The sequence below is a fragment of the Mastigoproctus giganteus genome, chromosome 11 (genome assembly GCF_048544385.1).
Source record: "Mastigoproctus giganteus isolate SK-2022 chromosome 11, ASM4854438v1, whole genome shotgun sequence".
In the NCBI taxonomy this organism is placed as follows: Eukaryota; Metazoa; Arthropoda; class Arachnida; order Uropygi; family Thelyphonidae; genus Mastigoproctus; species Mastigoproctus giganteus.
The window spans coordinates 173,200,141-173,221,802 of NC_143585.1; the positions used below are offsets into that span (position 1 = coordinate 173,200,141).

The 21,662-nt window shown below is 38.4% G+C and overlaps 1 protein-coding gene across 1 annotated transcript in view; it reads right to left on the reverse strand.

Annotated features, from left to right (window-relative positions):
* Positions 1-21,662, reverse strand: part of fws (Conserved oligomeric Golgi complex subunit 5 four way stop) — a 372,604-nt gene that overhangs the window by 86,467 nt on the left and 264,475 nt on the right. Inside the window, exons 13-16 of the mRNA XM_090384621.1 lie at positions 7,398-7,508; positions 3,930-3,992; positions 2,485-2,588; positions 772-906 (exon numbers count right to left, since the gene is read on the reverse strand). Of these exons, the coding sequence (XP_090240747.1) occupies positions 772-906; positions 2,485-2,588; positions 3,930-3,992; positions 7,398-7,508 (413 nt within the window). The remainder of the gene's footprint in view (positions 1-771; positions 907-2,484; positions 2,589-3,929; positions 3,993-7,397; positions 7,509-21,662) is intronic.

Sequence of the window (21,662 nt, forward strand, 5' to 3'; positions counted from 1 at the left end):
AGATGGAAGTTTGTTCCAGCAATTAACCACCCGCTGGCTAAAGGCAAATTTCCGCACATCTATTCTACATCTGTCCTTTCTTAATTTGAATTCATGCCCCCTTAGGTTCTTAATCTGAACAAGTGGAAGGATCCCATCAGAATTCAGTGTGCTCAACCCATTCAAAGCCTTATACACCTCAATCGGATCACCGCGCAGGTGCCTTGTCTCCAGCCACTGCAATTTGCAGAACTTAAGCCTCTCTTGGTAAGAGGATCCCTTCATTCCCCTCACCAATCTTGTTGCCCTTCTATGTACACGCTCAAGCAAATCGACATCCTTCCTAAAATGAGGCCTCCAGACCTGTACGCAGTACTCAAGGCGTGGCCTGACCATTGCCTTATACAGAGGGACAACAACCTCCTTCTCCCTGCTAGCAAAATTCCTGTATATCATTGACAAAACCCCATGACCTGCCCTGGCAGCCTGTCTGCATTGCTCAGAAAACTTGTAGAAGTGGATAGCTTATAAAAGTGGATAGTTTTGGCTGATGCTATATAAGCTTACTTTCTTGCATCATGTGCCCTTGCTAATGTTAATTCGTTAATGGAACTTTAGACAACCATACCACAAACCATTATATCGAGAAAGATACCATGGATCACACTATATATTTCAATTAGAAATAAGTAAGTTCAACGTATACTGGAGAACTACATCTTAATTACAATTTTTGAGTCTTTCAATAAAATGTGCATAATACCACTAAAATATTCTGAAACACACACTCACCTTTTTTGTATTATAACACAAACTGGATATTTGGTTAAGTATTCCCTATGAGATCTGATAACAAAATTCTGCAGTTCATTCATATAAAGAGAACATGGAACCTCTAGCAACTGCATCTCTCTTTCATCAAGATTCCTAATATTAAAATTTGAATTAAATTAATCACATGTGTAAAAAAATACGCATTTTTTTTTATCATTTTAAGCTACAAGAAAATCAGTGTTATATCAAACTGCTTGAAATCATAGCTCAAATGAAATGACAAAAGCTTGGTTGAAATGCAAACAACAGTTGAAAGGTAATTCACACAAAAAAAGGGAAGTTTTTGTTTATTATGTTACACTATAGAAAGCACAGGCAAAAAGTTTATCAGAGGTTAAGTCAAGTTCTTTCAGATGACAACTTGGTGATTGTCTCTTCTCCAATGGGACCTTTATCTCATGGCTATTCCCAACCTCGTGTTTTTTGACATTACAAGAATGCAAAATGGGATGACCTGCGAGTCTTCTTTTCCTTGGTCAGATTACTGTTTCAAAACTTCTGATGTCAACGTTTGCTCAGATCGTGTCAGTGAAATTATTCTTGCAGGAATGGAATCCTTTATACCACACTCCACTTTAAAATCTTGTCCTTTATCTAAACCTTGGTTTTCCAATAAATGTACTAAGGCTGTTCAAGAGAAGAATGTTGCATATCATAATTGGCTTGTTTCTAGTTCTCCAGTTTCATTTTCTACCTACACCAAAGCTCGCAACAATCGTAAAGCAGTCATTAATCAGTCCAAACTAGAGTTTGAACAGGCTAAGAGTAGAAAACTTGCTTCTTGCCCTAATGGTAGCCGAGCATTCTGGTCTCTTGCCAAAGCTATTGGCCGCAACTTTTGCCCATCTCTGCTCCCACCTCCAACCCAAGCACGGTACTAAGTACTATAGGTTCAAATACCTCTCGTGTTTGGGGTTTACATAAAAAAAAAAAAAAAAAAAAAAAAAAGTTATTTGAGTTTGCCAGTCCTGAGGAGAAGACAAAATTTGTAAACTCTGTCCTCCAAGAATTCAGATAATAACTTGATGGAGTCACTCCTATTTTCCCAATAGCCATCCTGAACCTTGTGCATATTAATAATAGATGTCATTTTCTACCACCCTAAGTGTAGTACCACACAGCTGGTTATTTTGATGGGGTTACTTCTACCCATATGCAGTACTTTGCATTTGTCAACATGAAACTTCAGTTGCCACTTCTAAGCCCATCTGCCCTAATTTTCTAGATCCTGTTGCAGTAGCAAACTGCCATTACTGTCATTAACAACCCTGCCAACCTTTGTATCATCTGAAAACTTTGACATTAAGCCTGATATACTTCATGAATATCATTGATAAATAAACAAAACAACAGTGAGCCCAACACCGAACCCTGGGGACCCCCACTAGTGTTAGTGGAGTCCCTCACTAACTTGTGTTAGTAGCAAAAGAAAAAGAAACAGAAACGTGTCTTTCTGAGCAACTTTGCCTACTTCTTGTAGTGTTAAAGAACTACTCCAACAGTAAGTGAAGAAAATAGTATTCAGAACAAAAAAGAATCTGTATAGGGCAAATGCTCTTTAGAATGCTCACTTTAATGAATGCACTGAGATCACTTGGCCACAGAACGCTTGGCACCTGAAGGGGCCTGAAGATAAGATTGCATGAAAAAAAAAAGTATTTCTGTACTTACCCTGAAAAGTCTTCTTGATGCATAGTTATAATTATGGACTTGATTGCATCATAAAAACCATTCAACAGAGGTCTGATCGTATTCTTTATCAACTCTACCACACTCTGAAACATGAAAAATAAGACTACAGATATTATGTCTAACCTATAAGTCTTTATTGATGACTTTATTTTATATTAGTTTTTATTCAATTAATTAAATTTTAATAGAGAAATTTAATTACCGATATAAATGGATTGCATCTGTCCAAATACATAAATTATAGGTGTTATTTTTCTATTAAATACATTTCCTGCTGTAAGCAGACTTTATACCATTATAATTAATAAACCAAATACTCCATTCAAAAAGAGAATAGAACATGAGTAGCATTTTTCACCCTGATTTAGATCTGTTTTTTAATTTGTCAGTAGTTGCTGGAAAATCAAAAATTCCTCTCTGCACGCAAAAATTTGAGAAATCAGTTAAAAAATAATTCAAAATTTAATTTTTTTTTAATGCCACCTATATTTATAATTTTTTCTCACCATAACGTTGAAAAATCCATGTTTTATATTAAAAACATATTTTAAATTAATTTTTGAACATTAAAACTCCCTTTAGACCTACTGATAAGTAAATTCAATTTAAAAATAGCAATCTTCGACCTATGCTTTGAGTTGAGAAAAGCACATCAGTGACAGGAGCACTCAATGCACGAAACATGGAAGCACACATGTAAACAGTTTGATTATAGATGATTTATCAATGTCATGAAGTTTCAAAAGGGCATATTGTCGGAGCTCATGTGTTGGGTGCTCCATATCAGAAACAGCATCTCACGGTCTAAAACAGTTGCTCACGGTCCACTGTGAGCAAGGTGCACAAAGAATAATTTCAAACAGGTCATACTACCTACCATTTCAAACAGGTCATAGCAACCACCACTAGGTGGTTGCTTAATGTGGGCATGTTTGATGCATATGGACCAATGTTTCACTGATGAGGTCTGCCGGCAGCTACTAGGGGACCATGTGCACCCTGCCATGTTGCATTTTTTCTCCAGACAAAAACAGGATATTCCAAGATGATAATGTGCCATGTCAACAGGCCCACACTGCACTAGTGGTTTGAGGAGCACAATGAAGATATCACCCATCGTGGCTGGCCTTCAATTGAACTCCAATTTAAATGCAGTTGAACACCTGTGGTATGTTTTTAAATTAGAAGTGAGGTGTATGGACAAGCAGCCATGATCTGTTCTGACACTGTGGAAAGCCTAGGAGGCAGCCTGGCTCCAGATCCCTAAGGATGTGTTCATATATCTAGTGGAGTCAATGCCTAGGTGAATAGTGCTGTTATTCACGCAAACAGTGGCCCAACAATAATCCAGCGATTAATGAGTGTATAAATTATAATACTAAATGATATCTTCATAATGCACTAATCTAAAAACATTTACTCACCACTAGTGATACCATAACGAAATCTGCACTATCTTGAAATGGAAGCTCTGGTTTAGACAGCATCTGGATATTGAATAAACAGTATAAAACATATTTTGTGGAATCCACATGAAGATTTTTAATTACAATATTGCAGGCATTAAGTATATTCAGAACTCTTGCATAATGTTTATATTCCAAGTTTATAATAGAACATCATTAATTTTCAGTTTATGACTGAGCGGACAGCTGTATTGAAAACAAGTTGCTTTTACAAGTAAGATATGTGACTCCTTCACATTTACCCATGCTTTTGCATTATTTTCAGCTATACCTTTATGAATATTAATGCCAATAAGTATAAAACAAGTATTAATGGTATGTACTAACAATAAGCATACTTAGAGGAAATTTTACTCTATCAATGCAGTAAAATTTATACTACATGTATTAAAAAATATATATAAAAATAAAATAACACTATTAGCATTAGTAAAGGTATATGATGCAAGAAATCAAGCTTATACAGCATCAACCAAAAAACTCCTGTTGTATTAGCATACTGTCTTTATCTCATTAACACCCCTGCGAACCTTTGTATCATCTGCAAAATTGGAAATTAAGCCTCATATAGCTTCATTGATATCATTGATAAATACACAAAACAACAACGAGCCCAACATCGAACTCTCAGGACCTCCACTAATAACATTAGTCTACGTAGAGTAGTGTCCATTTATTACCACTCTCTACAGTCTCCCAATTAACCATCCCTTTATCCATTGCAGCAACCTGCCCTTAATGCCATACGGCTCCAATTTGTACAGCAATCTTCCTTGTGCAATAGTATCAAATGCTTTCCTGAAATCCAAGTATATGATATCAAAATTATTTTTTGCATCCAGTTCCATTGACCACATCGTAGTATCCAATCAAATTGGTCAGACAAGACTTCCCCTTAACAAACCCATGCTGTGTCTGAACTATTACTGCTGTCTTATCTAGTGATCCTGTATCTCCTCTTTAACCAGTGACTCCATTATTTTCCCCCAGAACAGAAGCTAAACTAACAGGTTTATAATTATTTGTGTCACCCTTTGAACCCCCTTTGTGATTTGGGGATACATTTGCATGTCTCCAGTCCATGGGGATATGCAAATGTATCCAGCCCCTGACTCTAAGGATACTCTCCTATGGCTAAGGGTTTGCTTACTAGCCTTGCTGCCTCCTTCATTATAACTGGATAGATTCCATCTGCCCCAGGTGCCTTTTTTATGTTTAACTTCAACAATTTCTCCTCCACTTTGACAATGAAGTCGATTTCATTTGTCGTTAATCCATTTGGGTTCTTCCGCATCCACTTTCTGTTCACCATTTTCTTGAAAAAAAGTGTTCATTACTGACATTCCTTGAGATTCTGCAAATTCCACATCTTTCACATCTTTCATTTCTTTCACCTATTCCAAAATTTCATATAGTTTCCCTTTTTGCACTGTTTCGTCTCTTTCAACCTTAGCATTGAAGCCTTTCATAATATGGTGTAGTGAGTTTTCTGTTTATCTATAAGTCTTTCCATTTCAGTGTGCATTTCTTCAACCTCTTTGTAATAATGGCTCGATGTTGGTGCCTATATCATCATAACCTTTAGTTTGTACCTCTTAGAAATCCTGAGTAGTAGAGTCTTGATACCTTTGGTGATGTACTTTTGAATACCAAAATGTTGTTTTTTATATCTTTATGGACGAGAAAGCCAACTCCACTTTTGCTCTTTTCACTGTTTCCATTAGTGTACAGCAGTTTCAACTTGATAAACTTATAAGTGATTGATTTCTTTTTGTTCCAGCCTAACTGATGATATTCCAATTCACATTTTCTAATTCCTTTTCCAGTTCTAATATTCTATCTTTACTGATGTGCGATCTTACATTGTAACAGACAAAATCAGTTTCCATGCATGGCAGCCTGGTCGTACGCAGAGATTCTTAGCACCCTCTGCTTCCACACTCTGATCTTATTGCTGCCGTAAGCCATTGGGGACTGAGGGCCATTTGTTTCTTCGTGTTGTCACAAGTTGGAGGGTTTGGTCTTTTCCTGTTCATGCTGACCGGGTATCTTGAAGAGAACCACTCTACACAGTCATTGCCACCAAAGTGATGTAACAGGGCTTACCATCGAGGTGTGAATGAGTGGATTTTAGGGAGGCCAATTAGACTTCTCCAAAATCTTCTAAAATAGAAAGATATTGGATCCATCAGTGTTTTAGATTGAGTATCTGATAACAAACAGAATGCCTGTTCCCTTCTAAGCTCCTCCACCTGCACACAAGAAACAAAATATACTGCCATCTTGAAGTTGTCATGTAGTGAGTATACCCCAGTAGTTCTCTCTTTTGTTCCATATAACTGCACGAAGCCAGCTTTTTCAAACAGATTAGAAACAAAAATATAGGGAACATATTATAGCAAACTAACAGCAATAGTTTATAGTTCGTTCATCCTCATGAATAATTCATTACATCTTATAATTTAATTAACTTAATTACAGATATGAGTTGCCACCCAAAAGTTCCCAAAGTGTATTTGTAAAATAAATTAGGCTTCACCCTGGGTCTTATTCGCCACCGTCACCTTTGAACTAGTCCCCTTGAGAGCGTAAACACCGATTCCAGCATTTCTCCCATGATTTGAATGCCTGCTGAAAGTCCTTCTTTCTTCGTCATAGTTCAGCACTGTATGCGATTCAGTTTGTATATTCTCTACGCTGTCAAATCTTTGACCGTTCAGCTTGATTTTCATTCGTGGGAAGGGGAAGAAATCAGAGGGGCTAAGTCTGGAAAAAAATAAGGGGATGGGGGACAATTTTCATGTTGTTGGTGCCAAAAACTGTACCACAGCAAGAGAACTGAGGGCTAGCACGTTGTCATGATGAAGGACCCAGTTCTTTGTGTGCCACTTCCCTGAATGTTTCCTCCTGATGGCTTCCCTTAACTGCCTGAGGACGTAGAAGTAGAACTTTGCGTTGACTTTTACGACATTGTCCGTGGTAGTGCTTGCTCGATGATGGATGCCCAGAGCAATCGTCGTCATCAACCGACATTCAACCGTTTTTAAAATGGTTAAACCAGTAGTAGATCTGCATCTGGTGAAAAGTATTGGTCACCAAAAGCTTGTTTCAACTTCTTATGGGTTTCTGCTGCTGTATCATTAAGAAGGAAACAAAACTTGATGCAAGCATGTTGCTTTCTCACATCAGCCATTGCAACAACTGCAAACTATGCGAAACACACAGCCAAAGAATTGCGTATAATATTCAATGACTCTATCCAGCCTGATGCCACATGACACACTGATTCACGAAGTGTTACCTAGTGCCACAAGTTCGTACTACACAGTTTCTGCACAACATTAAAATTTCAGGAACATTTGGATAGCACCTCGTATTGTTAATATTAATTATAAGTTTTTGTAGAAGATTATGTATAAAACTTACCAAAGCTACCTTTTCATGAAATGAATAGAGCAAATGAATAATTTTTATGTTTAGTTTCTGACTAGCAACCAGAGGACCAATCACTTGACTAGCATCTTCATCAGTACATACCTAGAATTAAAAAGATATTAGTAATAATAATTCTCCATTTATTGTGGAAGTCAGACACAGTCTAAGAAAGGAAGGAGTAAAAACAGATTTTAAAATTAGTTTGGAAGAAAGGTGAATTGGCTGGGGAGCATGAACCAGTAAAGGTTAGATGAATGAAATTTAACATGAAATCATGAAATAGTAAAATCATTCATGTTAAAAGAGAAGTAAAAAGTAATTATAAAAAACATAATGGTTACAGATTTATATCACAGGGCTGGAAAAAAAAAAAAAACAGTAACGAGTTTAAATGGAGAGAGCTTCCTCTAACTTCAATGCATTTTGCACCAGTGTGTGAATTTTGCATGCTGTTTACCTTTCATCACTGCTGTCTTCTATGCAGACTGCAGCATTCAATATGTAATCAACTATTGTGCGTTTGCACTTTATTGTTTTTTTACTATTTACAATTGCAAAATGATTGTAAATAGTCACGGGATACAGAATCTTACATAAGTAGTACTATCTAATGTTGCTAATTATGATGTTAACAATTCACTTTTGCTTTCAAATTTATTTTCAAGTCTAAGAGAAAAGAAAATTTTCCATTCTAATTAATTTTGGATTTTTTTTTTTTTTTTTTTTTGCACTATTACAATCCTTGTTCCAACAATAATTTATGATTCTATGGAGCTGTTGTTGTTGGAGTGGGGTTTATCAGTGCAAGGGCTACTATGGCCAAAATGTGCTTATTACTCTGGAGTGTTGGTCAATATATTAGCATTAGCAAAGGCACATGATGCAAGAAAGCAAGCTTATATAGCATGAGCCAAAAAAAATAAAAAATAAAAAAAAACTCTTATTTCACCCATCCACTCACTCCAAATCTTTGTCAAGTTCTGCCTTGAATCTATTTAAGCTATCAACTTCTACAATGACAGATGAATGAAAATGAAAGATAGAATAAATAGGCTGGGCACTGAGTGAACTAGGAATTATGGTAAAAGGGAATAAATGGCAATTTTGGTGAAAGAAAGAGTGACCTAGCATGAGGGAAAGAGAGAGTGAATGGGAATGAGTGGAAGAGCAAATGTAATTGGCCGAAAGAATACAAAGTTAAAAATAACTTACATTACTTTACATATACTGTACTAACAAACATTTACTAACCACTTAAACACTATCACTGCCTTCTCCCCTGGCCTGCAAAAATAAAAAAATAAAATAAAAAATAAAAATAAAAATATATATAACATATATATATATATATATATATATATATATATAAAAAAAAAATAAAAAAAAAAGAATGCAAGCAGAGTGAGAATGCAGATTATGAATGAAATAAATGTGTCTCTCTCCCACCCCCTCGCCTGATGGGATCTCCACTGCCAGCTAACATATCCTGCCCCCGGAGTGGGATGAGCAGCTTGACCTTCATTCCAGATTTGACACTGCTTGGACATGACACTGACGAAGACATTCTGCGGCTTTGCTGCCTACACGCCATTGGCAATCTGAACTGGGTAATCTAACCTGGTTCCCTTTAAAACCCCATCCCCAGGCAGGGAGGAGAGGAGACGGATCTCTGTCTCCTCTCCTCCCTGCCTACCCACCATACTTCGCCTGGTGGGGCTTGTCTCCACTGACCAGCTCTTTGGGTCAGGAAACAATATCTACTCTATTATCCCTATTCTTCTATCCGTTTCCCGACAGTCTTCAGTCTCCCTCCTCTCTCACTAAATCGACCAAGGTACACCAAATTCTAATGCTGCCAAATTCTAATCAACGTCTAGATTCCAATCGTTTCGTCTAAATCTCCAAGCCAGCAAACACTATTAGCTTTTATCTAGCGTCTAGCCTTACATCTAAATTTCATAACATTTTGCCAGACCTATTAGGCTTTTAACACATCTCTTTAGCATTCAAACCCAACCAGCAATTTCCTAACAGCAATCCCAGTAAGCACCAATGTCAAATATGTAATTTTTTTTTTTTTTTTTTAGGTCCTAGCCACTGAAATCCCAGGAAACTAAGTGGCAGGACCTGCCAGAGCAATTTGTTGTGATACTTGATACACCCAGCTAGCCTCCACATGGCAGGGTATGGGCAACGTCAGGCCCCACTAGGGGCCTGGCGGCCAATAAGCCGGTCAAACAATGGACACAACATATCACACTGCACAGACACGGCCCACACACTTTCGAGTCTCTGGCTTGACAGTGTACTGTCCTCGATACAGTGAAACACACGCGGAGTTGGGAGAAATCCCAGGTGCCATCTGACACGAACATACATTATACCTTGTCAGTGTGGTACCACAGAGTTGATACGTTACTCTGGGATTACTGCTTCCCACATGTAGTACTTTACATTTGTCAATGTTAAACTTCATCTGCCACCTCTCAGCCCATCTGCTCAACTCTTCTAGATCCTATTGCAGCAGTGTGCTGTAATTAGTGTCATTAACAACCCTGCCAACCTTCGTATCGTCTGCAAACTTGGACATTAACCCTGATATACCATCATCAATATCATTTATAAATACAGAAAACAACAATGGACCCAAAATTGAACCCTGAGGGACTCCGCTAATAACATTAGCCCACGAAGAAAAGTGTCCACTCTCTGACTTCTCCCACTCAACCATCCCTTTATCCATAGCAGCAATTTGCCTCCAATGCCACACTGCTCCAATTTGTGCAGCAGTCTTCCACGGGCAACAGTATCAAAGGCTTTCCTAAGATCCAAATATATGATATCAAAGTTATTCTTTGCATCCAGTTCCTTTGTGACTACATCATAGTATCCAATCAAATTAGTCAGACAAGACTTCCCCTTAACAAACCCATGCTGTGTCCGATCTATAACTGAAGTCTTGTCAAGATGACCCTGCAATGCTTCTTTAACCAGTGCCTCTATTAATTTTCCTGGAACAGAAGTTAAACTAACAGGTCTGTAATTACCTGTGTCTCCCTTTGATCCTCCTTTGTGGATTGGGGTCACATTTGCCCATATCCAGACCATGGGTCCAGGAAAGCTGTCATAATAATGGCTAAGGGTTTGATTACTTCCTTTGCTGCCTCCTTTAATATAACTGGATTCCACCCACCCCAGGTGCCTTTCTTGTGTTTATCTTCAACAATTTTTCCTCCAATTTACTCTCAGTTATTACAAGATTATCTAGCTTACTGCCAGAGTTGAATACACCTCTGGCATTCCCCTCCCTGAATAACCCCTCATGTGTGAATGTTGATGCAAAATATTCATTCAGTTTGTTAGCTACCTGAGCAGGATCATGAACAGCTGAACCATCGGTATCAAGTGGACCAATGTGATTCATCCACTTCCTTCTAGAATTTACATAAGTAAAGAACTCTTTGCTGTTTTTCTTTGCATCCTTTGCCAAAGATTTCTCGTAATCTGCCTTCGCCTGTCTAACCTCCTTTGTAACTTGGTTACAGACCAGCTTATATCTATCATAGGCTTCTGTGTCACCTATTAATTTATATGTATCCCATGCATTTTTCTTCTCTGTCACATGTCTAATTAGTTCATCTGACATCCATTTAGGCCTAAATCTTGAACAATATTTCTTTGTTGGTATGAAAAGCCTAGTAGCTTCCAAGATGAATTCTTTGAATGCTTCCCATTTTGAATTTGCTGTTGGTAACATTATCAGTTGGTTCCACTGTATAGAATTTAAATACTGTCTCAGACCACCGTAGCCACCTGTTTGAGTAAATCCCACTTCAGCATACTGTGATCACTGCCACCTAGTGGTTCCTTTATCTGAAGATTCTTGATGCATGAAGAATCATTACTGATAATTGGGAAATTAAAATCCCCCATTACTGGCCCACTCTATTTCTCTGCACAACTGCTCATTATACTCATCAGATTCATTAGGCCTATAACACACACCAACTCTCATTTTTCCTTTCCCAGTGCTTATGTCACACCAAACAGACTCAACATTGCATTGTCCACCAACATCAATTGGATGCACTTCCTTAGATTTTATGTGTTTCTTAACTAACAGCATAACCCCTCCTCCCTTCCTGTCCTTCTACCCTTTTTTTAAACACATTGTACTCCCCAAAGCTTATGTCTGTGTGACACCATGTCTCTGATATTCCAACAATATCTGCCTTTGATATCTTGACTAGCACTTCAAGCTCATCAAATTTATTAACTATACTCCTAGCATTGGTGTACATGCAAGTAAACATGCACCTGTTTCTACTCTTAGTTACCCTAACACAGCTCGTGTATTTACTTGTTCCACTATGTCTCCCAGCATATTGAGCACTCACTCATGGAAATTCCCATTTCCTTGCTTTCCAGGCTGCTGCTCAATTGCATTTCAATAGAAGTAGTACAAGAATCACTTTTACCTCTGGCAGCGGCTACTGTTAATCTATTAGTCCGTGAATCCCCCCCCAAGCTAGCAGTTTTCTGACCCACCTAACTCTGCCTCGATAGCATCAGCAAATATTCTTGCACCCTTTCTATTTAAGTGTGTCACATCCCTGTAGAAGCAGTCTCTCCTGTTAACAAGCACAGACAAGACCAGATCTGGGGAGATCCCCACATAGGGTGGTGCCCACTGAAATATCCTAGCAGAATGAAAGGAGATGGAAGCTGCTTTATTAGTTCCTCCAACTCTTTCTCAGTGAATTCTTTGTTTGGGGAAAGGTACACAGAGACTATGGTTAACATAAAACTCAAATCAATTCGTATTCGTACTGCTACAGCCTCTAATGTGGTCTGCAGCGGGATCTGTTTTGTAGGAACCTTGTCAACAATTACAGCTATGCCTCCTCTTGTTGAGTTAATATTATTTCTGTCCTGTTGATAGATACTATAGTTTTTGATCACTGGAGTCACTTGTGGGGTTAGATTGATTTCTTGCAGGCAGAGAATAACTTTGATTAGGTCGTAAATATCAAAAATATTGCTTCATAGATTTCTACAGTTCCATTGTATAATGTTCTGCATTATTTAGTTTTAGAAATTGTGTATGGTTCTGTCTGTTTGCATTGATCTAGTTTCATCTTTTCTTTTTTTTAGGAAAGTGGAGCATCCAGTTTCCATATCATCTTCTGCATGTAGATCTAGGATTGGGTCATCCTGCAGGGTTTGTTTGTTTGTTATTTGGTTTTTAGGAGTATTAGCAACTAAGGCCAGGATATGCGGTGGTCATTCCCTGACCTTTCTGCATCCTCCGTATTTGGTGGTGACGGGCTCGAACCCCGGTCTAATCAAGAAGCATGTGCTACGCACTGCTGCACCTTCCCACCTGGCTACGGAGGTGCTCTCCTGCAGGGTACCAGTATCCATATTTGCTGAGCATGGTTGGCCTGAATTGTTTCGAGGGGATGCTTTTAATTTTGCAGTTTCTGGCAGGGTATCAGAAGCAGTTGGTGGGACTGTTAGTGGGGTATTGCTAGCACAAGTTACTTTACATTGTTCTGTAGGTGACAGCTGTGGGGATGATAGCACTGATCAAGCCCAATCAGCAATTGAGATGGATGGTGGTACTATTACTGCCGTTTGTGTTGCTGTTGACTGGTATTTTTTTTGTTGCTGCAGCATACGTAATTTTTGGCATATTGAGCATAACCTGCTTCTTAGCTTCCTGATAGGTGACCTTTTGTTCGACTTTGTACTTCTGGATCTTTTTTCCTACTCTCCAGAACTCGCAATTTTTTGAATACGCTGGATGCTAGTTTTGCAATTTGGGCACTGTGGCTTTTCTGCAGTGCAGTCAGTTTGTGCATGATCTTTGGAGTCGCAGTTTGGGCATGTAGTGTCCCCTCAGCATACTGTTTGCGAGTGTCCAAATTTTTAACACTTGAAACATCTGATTGGGTTGGGAATGTATGGACGTACTCAGCAATTTAGATATCTGGCTTTCACACATGATGGTAAGGTTGGTGTATTGAATGTTAGAATAATGTTTCTAGTTGGAACAAGTTCACCATCTTTTTTAATCATTATTCGTTTTGCCTCAATGACTTTTTGCTCTTTCAGTTCTTCGACTGTCTCATTTTCAGCGACGTTCATCAATGTCGCTGAAAATGAGACATTGATGAATTTCCTTTGGAACTATTTAGTGTAGCATGAGGAGTGACCTGTATAGGTATTCTCCCAAAATTTGATAATTTTAGTAGAGCCTGGGAATGCTGATGTTTAGCTGTTTCAACTAGTAGATCTCCAGATCGGAGTCTTTTCACCATTTTTCAGTGAACCAGCCACGCTTTCTAAACATTTCTGAATTATAAATGGTGAAAGGGCACTCACTCATAGGCTTGGATGAAAGAGAATGGAATATAAGGAATGTTAGGAATTCCTGCTGATTCTCATTTGTCTCTTTGATTGTGATATGTCATGTTCAGTTTCAATCAGGCCATCAGTTGAGCGTCTAGGCTCAAGTGCTGGATAATTATCAAAATCCATGGTTGCTCCTTTTAGCCCTGGAAGATAACTTCTCCCCCAGGTTACTGGCCCAGCCACGTGGAGGCATGAGTGCTGCCACCAGTGACCAAGCAATAAGAGGTTAGTGGTTAATGTGTTATATAGGTTAGTTCTATACACAAGGAGAAGAAAAGTACCTTTCCTTTCTTTTTTGAAGAGCTTGCTTCTTTATTCAGAAGAGCAGAAATGAAATAATTTTACAAATAAAGACTTAAATTCTCAGTAATCTGCTGATTCTAGAGAAGATGCTTTGAAATTTGCTTTTTAAACTTGCTTTGATCACTTGCTTGGCACTTGGGGCCTGATTCTACAGAGGCTTGATTATGATTGTGGGATGAAAGTATATGTAGGTGCTAGTATTTCTGTATAATGTGATCGGTGACTGTGTCAACTGGACAACACTTAATAATCTGATCATCAAAAGATGCATGGTAAATGTACTTTGCTCAATTTGCCTTAGAAAATTTCCATTTTATGTAGTTTTTGGAGATTATGGAGTGTGATGTTTGAATTTACATATTAATGGAAAATGGTCACTGTTGTGCAGATCACTGAAGCTGTCCAATCAATAATAGGAAATGGGGTTGGAGAACAGACAGGAAGATGTATTACCGAGGTTTCTGTAGGGAGATGGATATAAGTTGGTCAGCCAGTATTTAGTATGGTTGAATTTTGTCTGCCAATGAGCATTTCAATTAGTTGTCTTTGTCTGTCTGCATTGGGAGAGTCTCTCAATGGATGGTGTCCATTGAAGTTGTGTGTAGAGGTTGGCAACTACAGAATGAGATCAGGTTCATGAATGGTACAAGGATGACTGGGCAGCAGGTAGATTAAAACAAGAGTCAAAGTAATACTAATCACTATACAGGTACCAACAGCTCCAATGGAAGTGTGTAAAGGAATACATTTGCAAGGACTTGTGAATCTAGGAGCATGGCTACCCAATAATAAGCATTATTGGAAACAGGCCAGTCTTGTTGAAAGACAGGTATAATTTTTTTTTATCAAAGGAGATATCCGATATCTGATACGATTCTTCCACTTGTTCAGATTACGAACCTAAGGGGGCATAAAAACAGATGTGCAAGATGGGTATGTCCAATTCGCGGTTTTGCCAATACCACTTCTTGTCTGTTTCATCTGAATCCAGAGAGCCACATCTCTGGATCTTGTTTTTTCTGGTCAAGTTTGTTGTTGGTATTATTTTTCCAGATCTGTGTCCTTTCGTAATAGGCCTTACGAAGTACAGGCTTGTAATCTGTATAAGGAACTTGAAGGTGCTCTGAGAATGATGTAAGAAGTTGTTTAGGCGCAAGATCAGCAGTCTCATTTCCTGGAATTGCAGAATGTATCTAAAAAATGATAATGACTGATTGGATTCTCTGCAGGAGAGTAACTAGTAGTGAATAGTTTTCAGTTTTTTTTTTTTATGAAAACCCCAAACACGAAAGGTATCAAAACCTATAGTACTTAGTACTGTGCATGTGTTGAAGGAGAAGTATGGGGGGGAGGGAGATGCCGGAAACTTTGCTCTAGAGACTAAACATGGGTTTCACCACTTCAAGCCTCCAATAAGCAAAGTGGTGGTATTTCACCGGTTGATGAAAGTCATCTTTTTTTTTTTTTTTTTTTTTTTTGGCTGGTGCAGCATAAGCCATAGGCTTTCTTGCACCATGCGGCCGTTACTAATACTAATACTAAAAGAAATTCTCCCTTACTGAAAAGGCTGCAATGAAACAGTCAGTATAGATTAGGGCAAGGTGAAATGAAAAGTTCAACTATTTGGTGAAGTGCTAGCTATGGCATACAGCTCAGCAGTGAAGATACTGCATGTGGTTATTAATGTGGCTGTAACTCTAAATGAAGGGAAAACTGCTGCCGCACCTACTGCCTTGTCAGTTTTCAAACCATCAGTTTATATTTGCACAGGCATTGCAGTTGAGATTATAATGTGCTGCGTACAACTGTCTAATATTGCAATTTTTTTTTTTTTTTTTTTTGTTAGTTGTTGGCGCATCGGCTTCTGTGGCCATAATGCACCTCCCAAAGGTTTTGCATTTTACTGTGATCCAAGCCCAAGGCGGGATTCAAACCTGCGATCTGTGGGTATATTGCAAAAAGAAGATAAAGCATGCCCTTTGGAGAAAGTGATCACTATGAGAGGCATAAAACTGTAACAGTGTGGTACAGGAAAGGGTGTATCCTGAAAAATATCAATTAGATTAGCATTCCAGGTATGAGGTTCTTTAAGCCTGAGCGATGCAGGTCAGTTTCATGTGACTTACTGTCATAAAAGATCCCACCGAGTATTATGGAAATACTCACAACTAGGAAGTGATGGGAGACTTCAGATCTCCCATCACATCGAGACAACAATGTTTGTGTGTGAAGTTGTAATGGGGATGATGTGCTTCAATGTAAATACTTTAGATTGGAAAAGACATGAATGCTCCTAGTGCAGTCCTCAGAGCACTATGCTGGATGACATTTAGCCATTGTAAATTAGTACTCCTGGCAGTCATATAGTAAACAACAGTAATCTAGGCATGAATGGATTACAACTCTCTAAAGATACAAAAAAAGTATACCTATTAGCTCCCTATGCCATGGACAAGAATGATCAAAGTATATTCATGTACGCTAGACAAGCAGTTCTTAAATGAGTGATGAAAGCTTGGAAATTTAGCTTGCTGTCTAATATGAGTCCAAGAAATCTAACAGTATTAACAAGTGGGATTGGAGTATTGTTTATTTGTAGTTCAGGATCAGGATGGAGAGCCCGTCACTTGCAAAAATTAGTAGCATTGCATTTCTTTTCTGATAGTCGATAATGGTTCCGTGAGGTCAAGGATTCTATTGTGTTTATGGCAAGTTGGAGCTTCCATTCGATGGTGTTCATACTTTGAGATTGAACTAAAACGGTAAGGTTGTCTGCATTCATGCAAGCTTCAACAGTTTTTGGGACATTCCTTATCAAGTTGCCAACTCAAATTGGACTACTTTTGTACTAAGTTTCAAACCCTGTGATATACTTTCCTCCTGAAAGTGAGATGTAAAGAGTACGTTTTTATATCAGACTTGAAAAGAACTAGGCACAAGAAATTTTGAATTATTTCAGACAACTGTCTAGATGGTATAGAGGTCCATTATAATACCATGACGCCAAGTAGTGTGAAATGCATTTTCAAGATATAAGTTTGCCATGACTAGATGTTTCATGACAAAGGCATTGAAAATATGAGATTCAGCTCTGATAAACACATCTAGTGTTGATTTGTTCTTCCAAAAGCTATACTGATGATCTGGAAGAAGATTCTATGGCTCACATATAAGAGAGCCTTGTATGAACCAACCTTTCGAAAGTTTTCTTACACGGCTTGTGAGAGATATTGGGCTATAATTTTGAACCTGGGAAGGATCTTTGCCCAGTTTTGGTACAGCAATAATGAAAGAATGGTGCCAGGAAGAAGGATAGGCATTTTCAGGGAAAATCCGATTGTAGAAAATCAACAGGCACACAAGTTCTCTTCAAGTAAATGGTTCAGCATAATGGAATGAACACCATCTAGGCCTGCAGCACTGTTGGAAGATCTATTTAATGATTCTTTCAGTTATATTAATGTAAAAAGTTGGCTGTATGGAAAGGAGCAGTGCAGGAAGAAGTTGATTTTACTATTCTGCAGCTGGTTTGATGTTCTGAAAGGAGGATGCATAGGAGGGAGAAGCAGAGATTCTTAGAAAATGATTCTGCTAGTGCATTAGTAACTTCTTCAGCAGTAGACACATCTTTCCCTTTCCAGTGAAGTATCAGAGAAGGCAGCCAAAAAAATTTCCATTTAGGGCCTGTATTGTTCTCCACAGGAACCATATGTTGGTGTATTTTGTGATGTTCAGACAAAGGCAATCCACAAATCACATTTTGCTTTTCATTTCATTTGTCTTGCTTTAGCTTTAAGTCTTTTATAAGCAATTAAGTTATCAGTGGTAGGATACTTGTGGAAATTTCACCATGACCGGTTTTTGCTGTTTGACATTACAGCAATCTGTATTCCAACAGTGATTTTGGTGAGAATTTGATTGGTTATGTAAGTAAATACATCATCAATAGGTTGTTGTTGAACATAAAGTCTGTCTAAAAGTATTTGGGAAGAACAGCCATCCCAGTTAGCCTTATTAAACATCCAAGTGGATCGCTGATCAGTATTTTGAGGTATCCCTCTTAAAGGGATCGGTTAACACTGACCATGCCATGACTGGAAAGATGGATGGATGGTGAACAAATTGACAGGTCAATTACAGAAATAGATCCTGTAGGTAGGTGGAAATAAGTGGGCGATCCAGTGTTTAGTAAATTATGATCAATATTATTCATAAATTCTTCGATCAATTTGCCTCTTGCATCCATTGCATTGGAACCCCACAATGGATGGTGGCCACTAAAGTCACCAAAGAGACAAATTGGATTTTGTAGTTGTGTAGGAGATTACGGAGTTCTGAATGGGGAAACAACAGAGTGGAACGTAAAGAGAAACAACCAACTGCAATACAAGCTGCCACAGCTTCTAGGGTGGTTGGTAATTGGGTGGGCCTCGATGGAATGTTAGACTTAATAAGAATAGCTACTGCTCCACGTGAAAGATACTCTGAGCGTCCATCTCATCTGTACATGATATAATTTGAAAATTTTGATGAGACATGCAGTGACAAGAATGTATTCTGTATACTAATACCAATACACCAATGGGATTGAACTGAGCAAGTAAATTCTTTAAGTCAACAGAATGACCATTTAGTTAACTGAAGGATTTATCTGAATGTTTTTGGTAAAAGGAACATTTTTGGGTTTTTTTTTTTTTTTTGGGAAGATGGGGCATCCATCCATCCATAATGTTATTTGCATGAAGTTCTAGTGTGGGTTTCTCGTATTCTGAGTGAATACCAACTTCCAATTGTTGGTGGTCAATTTGGTTTTCTTATCATCTTTAGCAAAGTTTGATACCTTTGTATCATGTGAGACCATTGGAATATCAGCTGGGATGCTAACTGGAGTGTTAGTCGCTTCACTAGTTTTAGTTTGAGTTGTGTCTTTTCCACAGTTTGATAGTGTAGTTTTAATCCAGTTAGCCAGAGATGTGCTGGAGGAGTACTGATACATCTGTTTGAGATACTGCTGAATGACAGTTTAGAGTATGAGATGCATAACGAATGGACAAGGTCAACATAACTTATCTGCGTGATTCAGGGTATGTGACTTTGTGTTCTATTTTGTATTTTCTTCGCTGTTTTCCACATTTAACATGATTTAGAAAAGGCTGTGTGGCTTCCTTTGCAGTTGGGGCAAACAGAAGTTTAAGATGAACAACCTGCTTGTTTATGCTCCTTGGAACCACAAATAGGACAAATGGCATCACCTCTACAAGCCTGCTGGAATGGCCATATTTCTGGCATTTAAAACAACACATGGAATTTGGGATGCAAGGATGAATTAGGCAGTTTAAATCGCCAGCTTTTACTGAGGATGGAAAATCCAGAGTGTTGAATGTTAAAATAATGGATTGAGTTGTCCAGAGAGTTTTCAACTTTTCTAATCATTATTTGTTTGGTGCTGATTACTTTTTGATTGCTACATTCCTGAACTAATTCTTCTTCAGATACTGTAGTTATGTTTGATTTGATCTGATTTTTTTGTGGGGCAAAAATAACAAGGTTATACTGAGGGATGACAGATCTGTAAGTAGATCCCACTCTGTGATGACACCTTTTGATGAATTTAAGGTATTGTGTGGATTGATAGATACTGGCAGCACACCAAATGTCTTTGTTTTGGGCAGCCACTCGGAATGTTTTGAAGTGGCTGTTTCAATCAGGAGGTCTCCGGATTGTAGTCATTTAACGATTTTTGAAACTACTGTTTCAAAACTTCTGATGTCACAGATTCCAAAGGGAGTGTATCACCAGAAAGTTTGGCATGTCGTTGCATTGGACAATTCTGGTCTTGAGCTTGAGGGCACTAATGGTGGAAAGTTATTTCAGTCCATGTTTGCTCCTTATAGCCATTGGAGAGTGATTCTTCTCCCAGGTTACTGGTCCAACCACATGGAGAAAAGTAAGATTTTCAGATTAGTGAGAAAAAGGAATTCTAACTTTAATTCTAAAATCTGTTTCATTATTCAGCCCTTTTCCAGTTCTGAATCCCACAAAATTCAAGATCACAGAAATACCATAAATCTTTAAAGCAGGATTTGGGAACTCAAATACACAAACAACTTCTAAATAACATGCTTGATCTTTTTCTCACAAACAACCCTTCTAAGTACACGATCAAAGTGAGTGGTCCTTTAGACACCTCAGATCACAACTTGGTGATTATCTCTTCTCCAATGGAGCCTTTATCTCATAGCTATTCCCAACCTTGTATTGTTTGGCTTTAGAAGAATGCAAAATGGGATGACCTGCAAGATTTCTTTTCCTTGGTCGGACTACTGTTTCAAAACTTCTGATGTCAACGTTTGTTCAGATCGTGTCAGTGAAATTATTCTTGCAGGAATGGAATCCTTTATTCCATACTCCACTCTAAAATCTCGTCCTTTATCTAAACCTTGGTTTTCCAATAAATGTGCTAAGGCTGTTCAAGAGAAGAATGTTGCATATTGTAATTGGCTTACTTTCAATTCTTCAGTTTCATATTCTGCCTACACCAAAGCTCACAACAATTGTAAAGCAGTCATTAATCAGTCCAAACTACATTTTGAACAGGCTAAGAGTAGAAAACCTGCTTCTTGCTCTAATGGTAGCCGAGCATTCTGGTCTCTTGCCAAAGCTATTGGCTGCAACTTTTGCCCATCTCTGCGGCCAACTCTGTCCAAATCAGATGGTTCGGTTGTCACTTCAGCCAAGGATAAAGCTGACCTGCTAGCATCCCATTTTTCTTCCAACTCATGTATTAATGATCTTGGTAAAACACCTCCCACCATTCCCAACACACTCCATTCAATGCCTTCTGTAGTCTTCCGTAAAAAGGATGTCAAAAGCATTTTGACGAATCTTGTTGCTAAGAAAGCTCCAGGTCCCGATGGTATTTCTCCACTTGTTCTCAAAACCCGTGCTCCTGAACTTACTCCTGTTCTTTACCGCCTTTTTTTCACTTTCTTATTCCAAAGGTGTTTTTCCTTCTGCTTGGAAATTTGCTTATGTCAAGCCAGTTCCTAAAAAGGGTGACAAGTCCCTCCCATCCAATTATCGTCCCATTGAAATTACTTCTACTCTTTCTAAAGTAATGGAGAAATCAATTAACTGCCAACTCTTAAACTACCTAGAAACATTCTGTCTGATCAACGATCGCCAGTATGGATTCCGTCAGTGTTGATCCACTGGTGATATTCTGGCTTATGTTACCCATTTATGGACAAATGCAATGGAAAAGTCTGGTGAAACACAAGCAGTTGCTCTTGACATCTCAAAGGGTTTCGATCACGTATGGAATAAAGGTCTTCTAAACAAGCTTCCATCTTATGGTTTGCCAACTGTTTTTTGTAATTGGTTATCCAGTTTTCTCTCTGATCGCTCACTGAGGGTGATGGTCATTGGCTCTCTGTCTTCTAACTTCTCCACTAATGCCGGTGTCCCCCAAAGTTCAGTTCTTTCCTCCCACTATTTTCCTTTTGTACATTAATGACCTTCTTCCATTGACAGCAA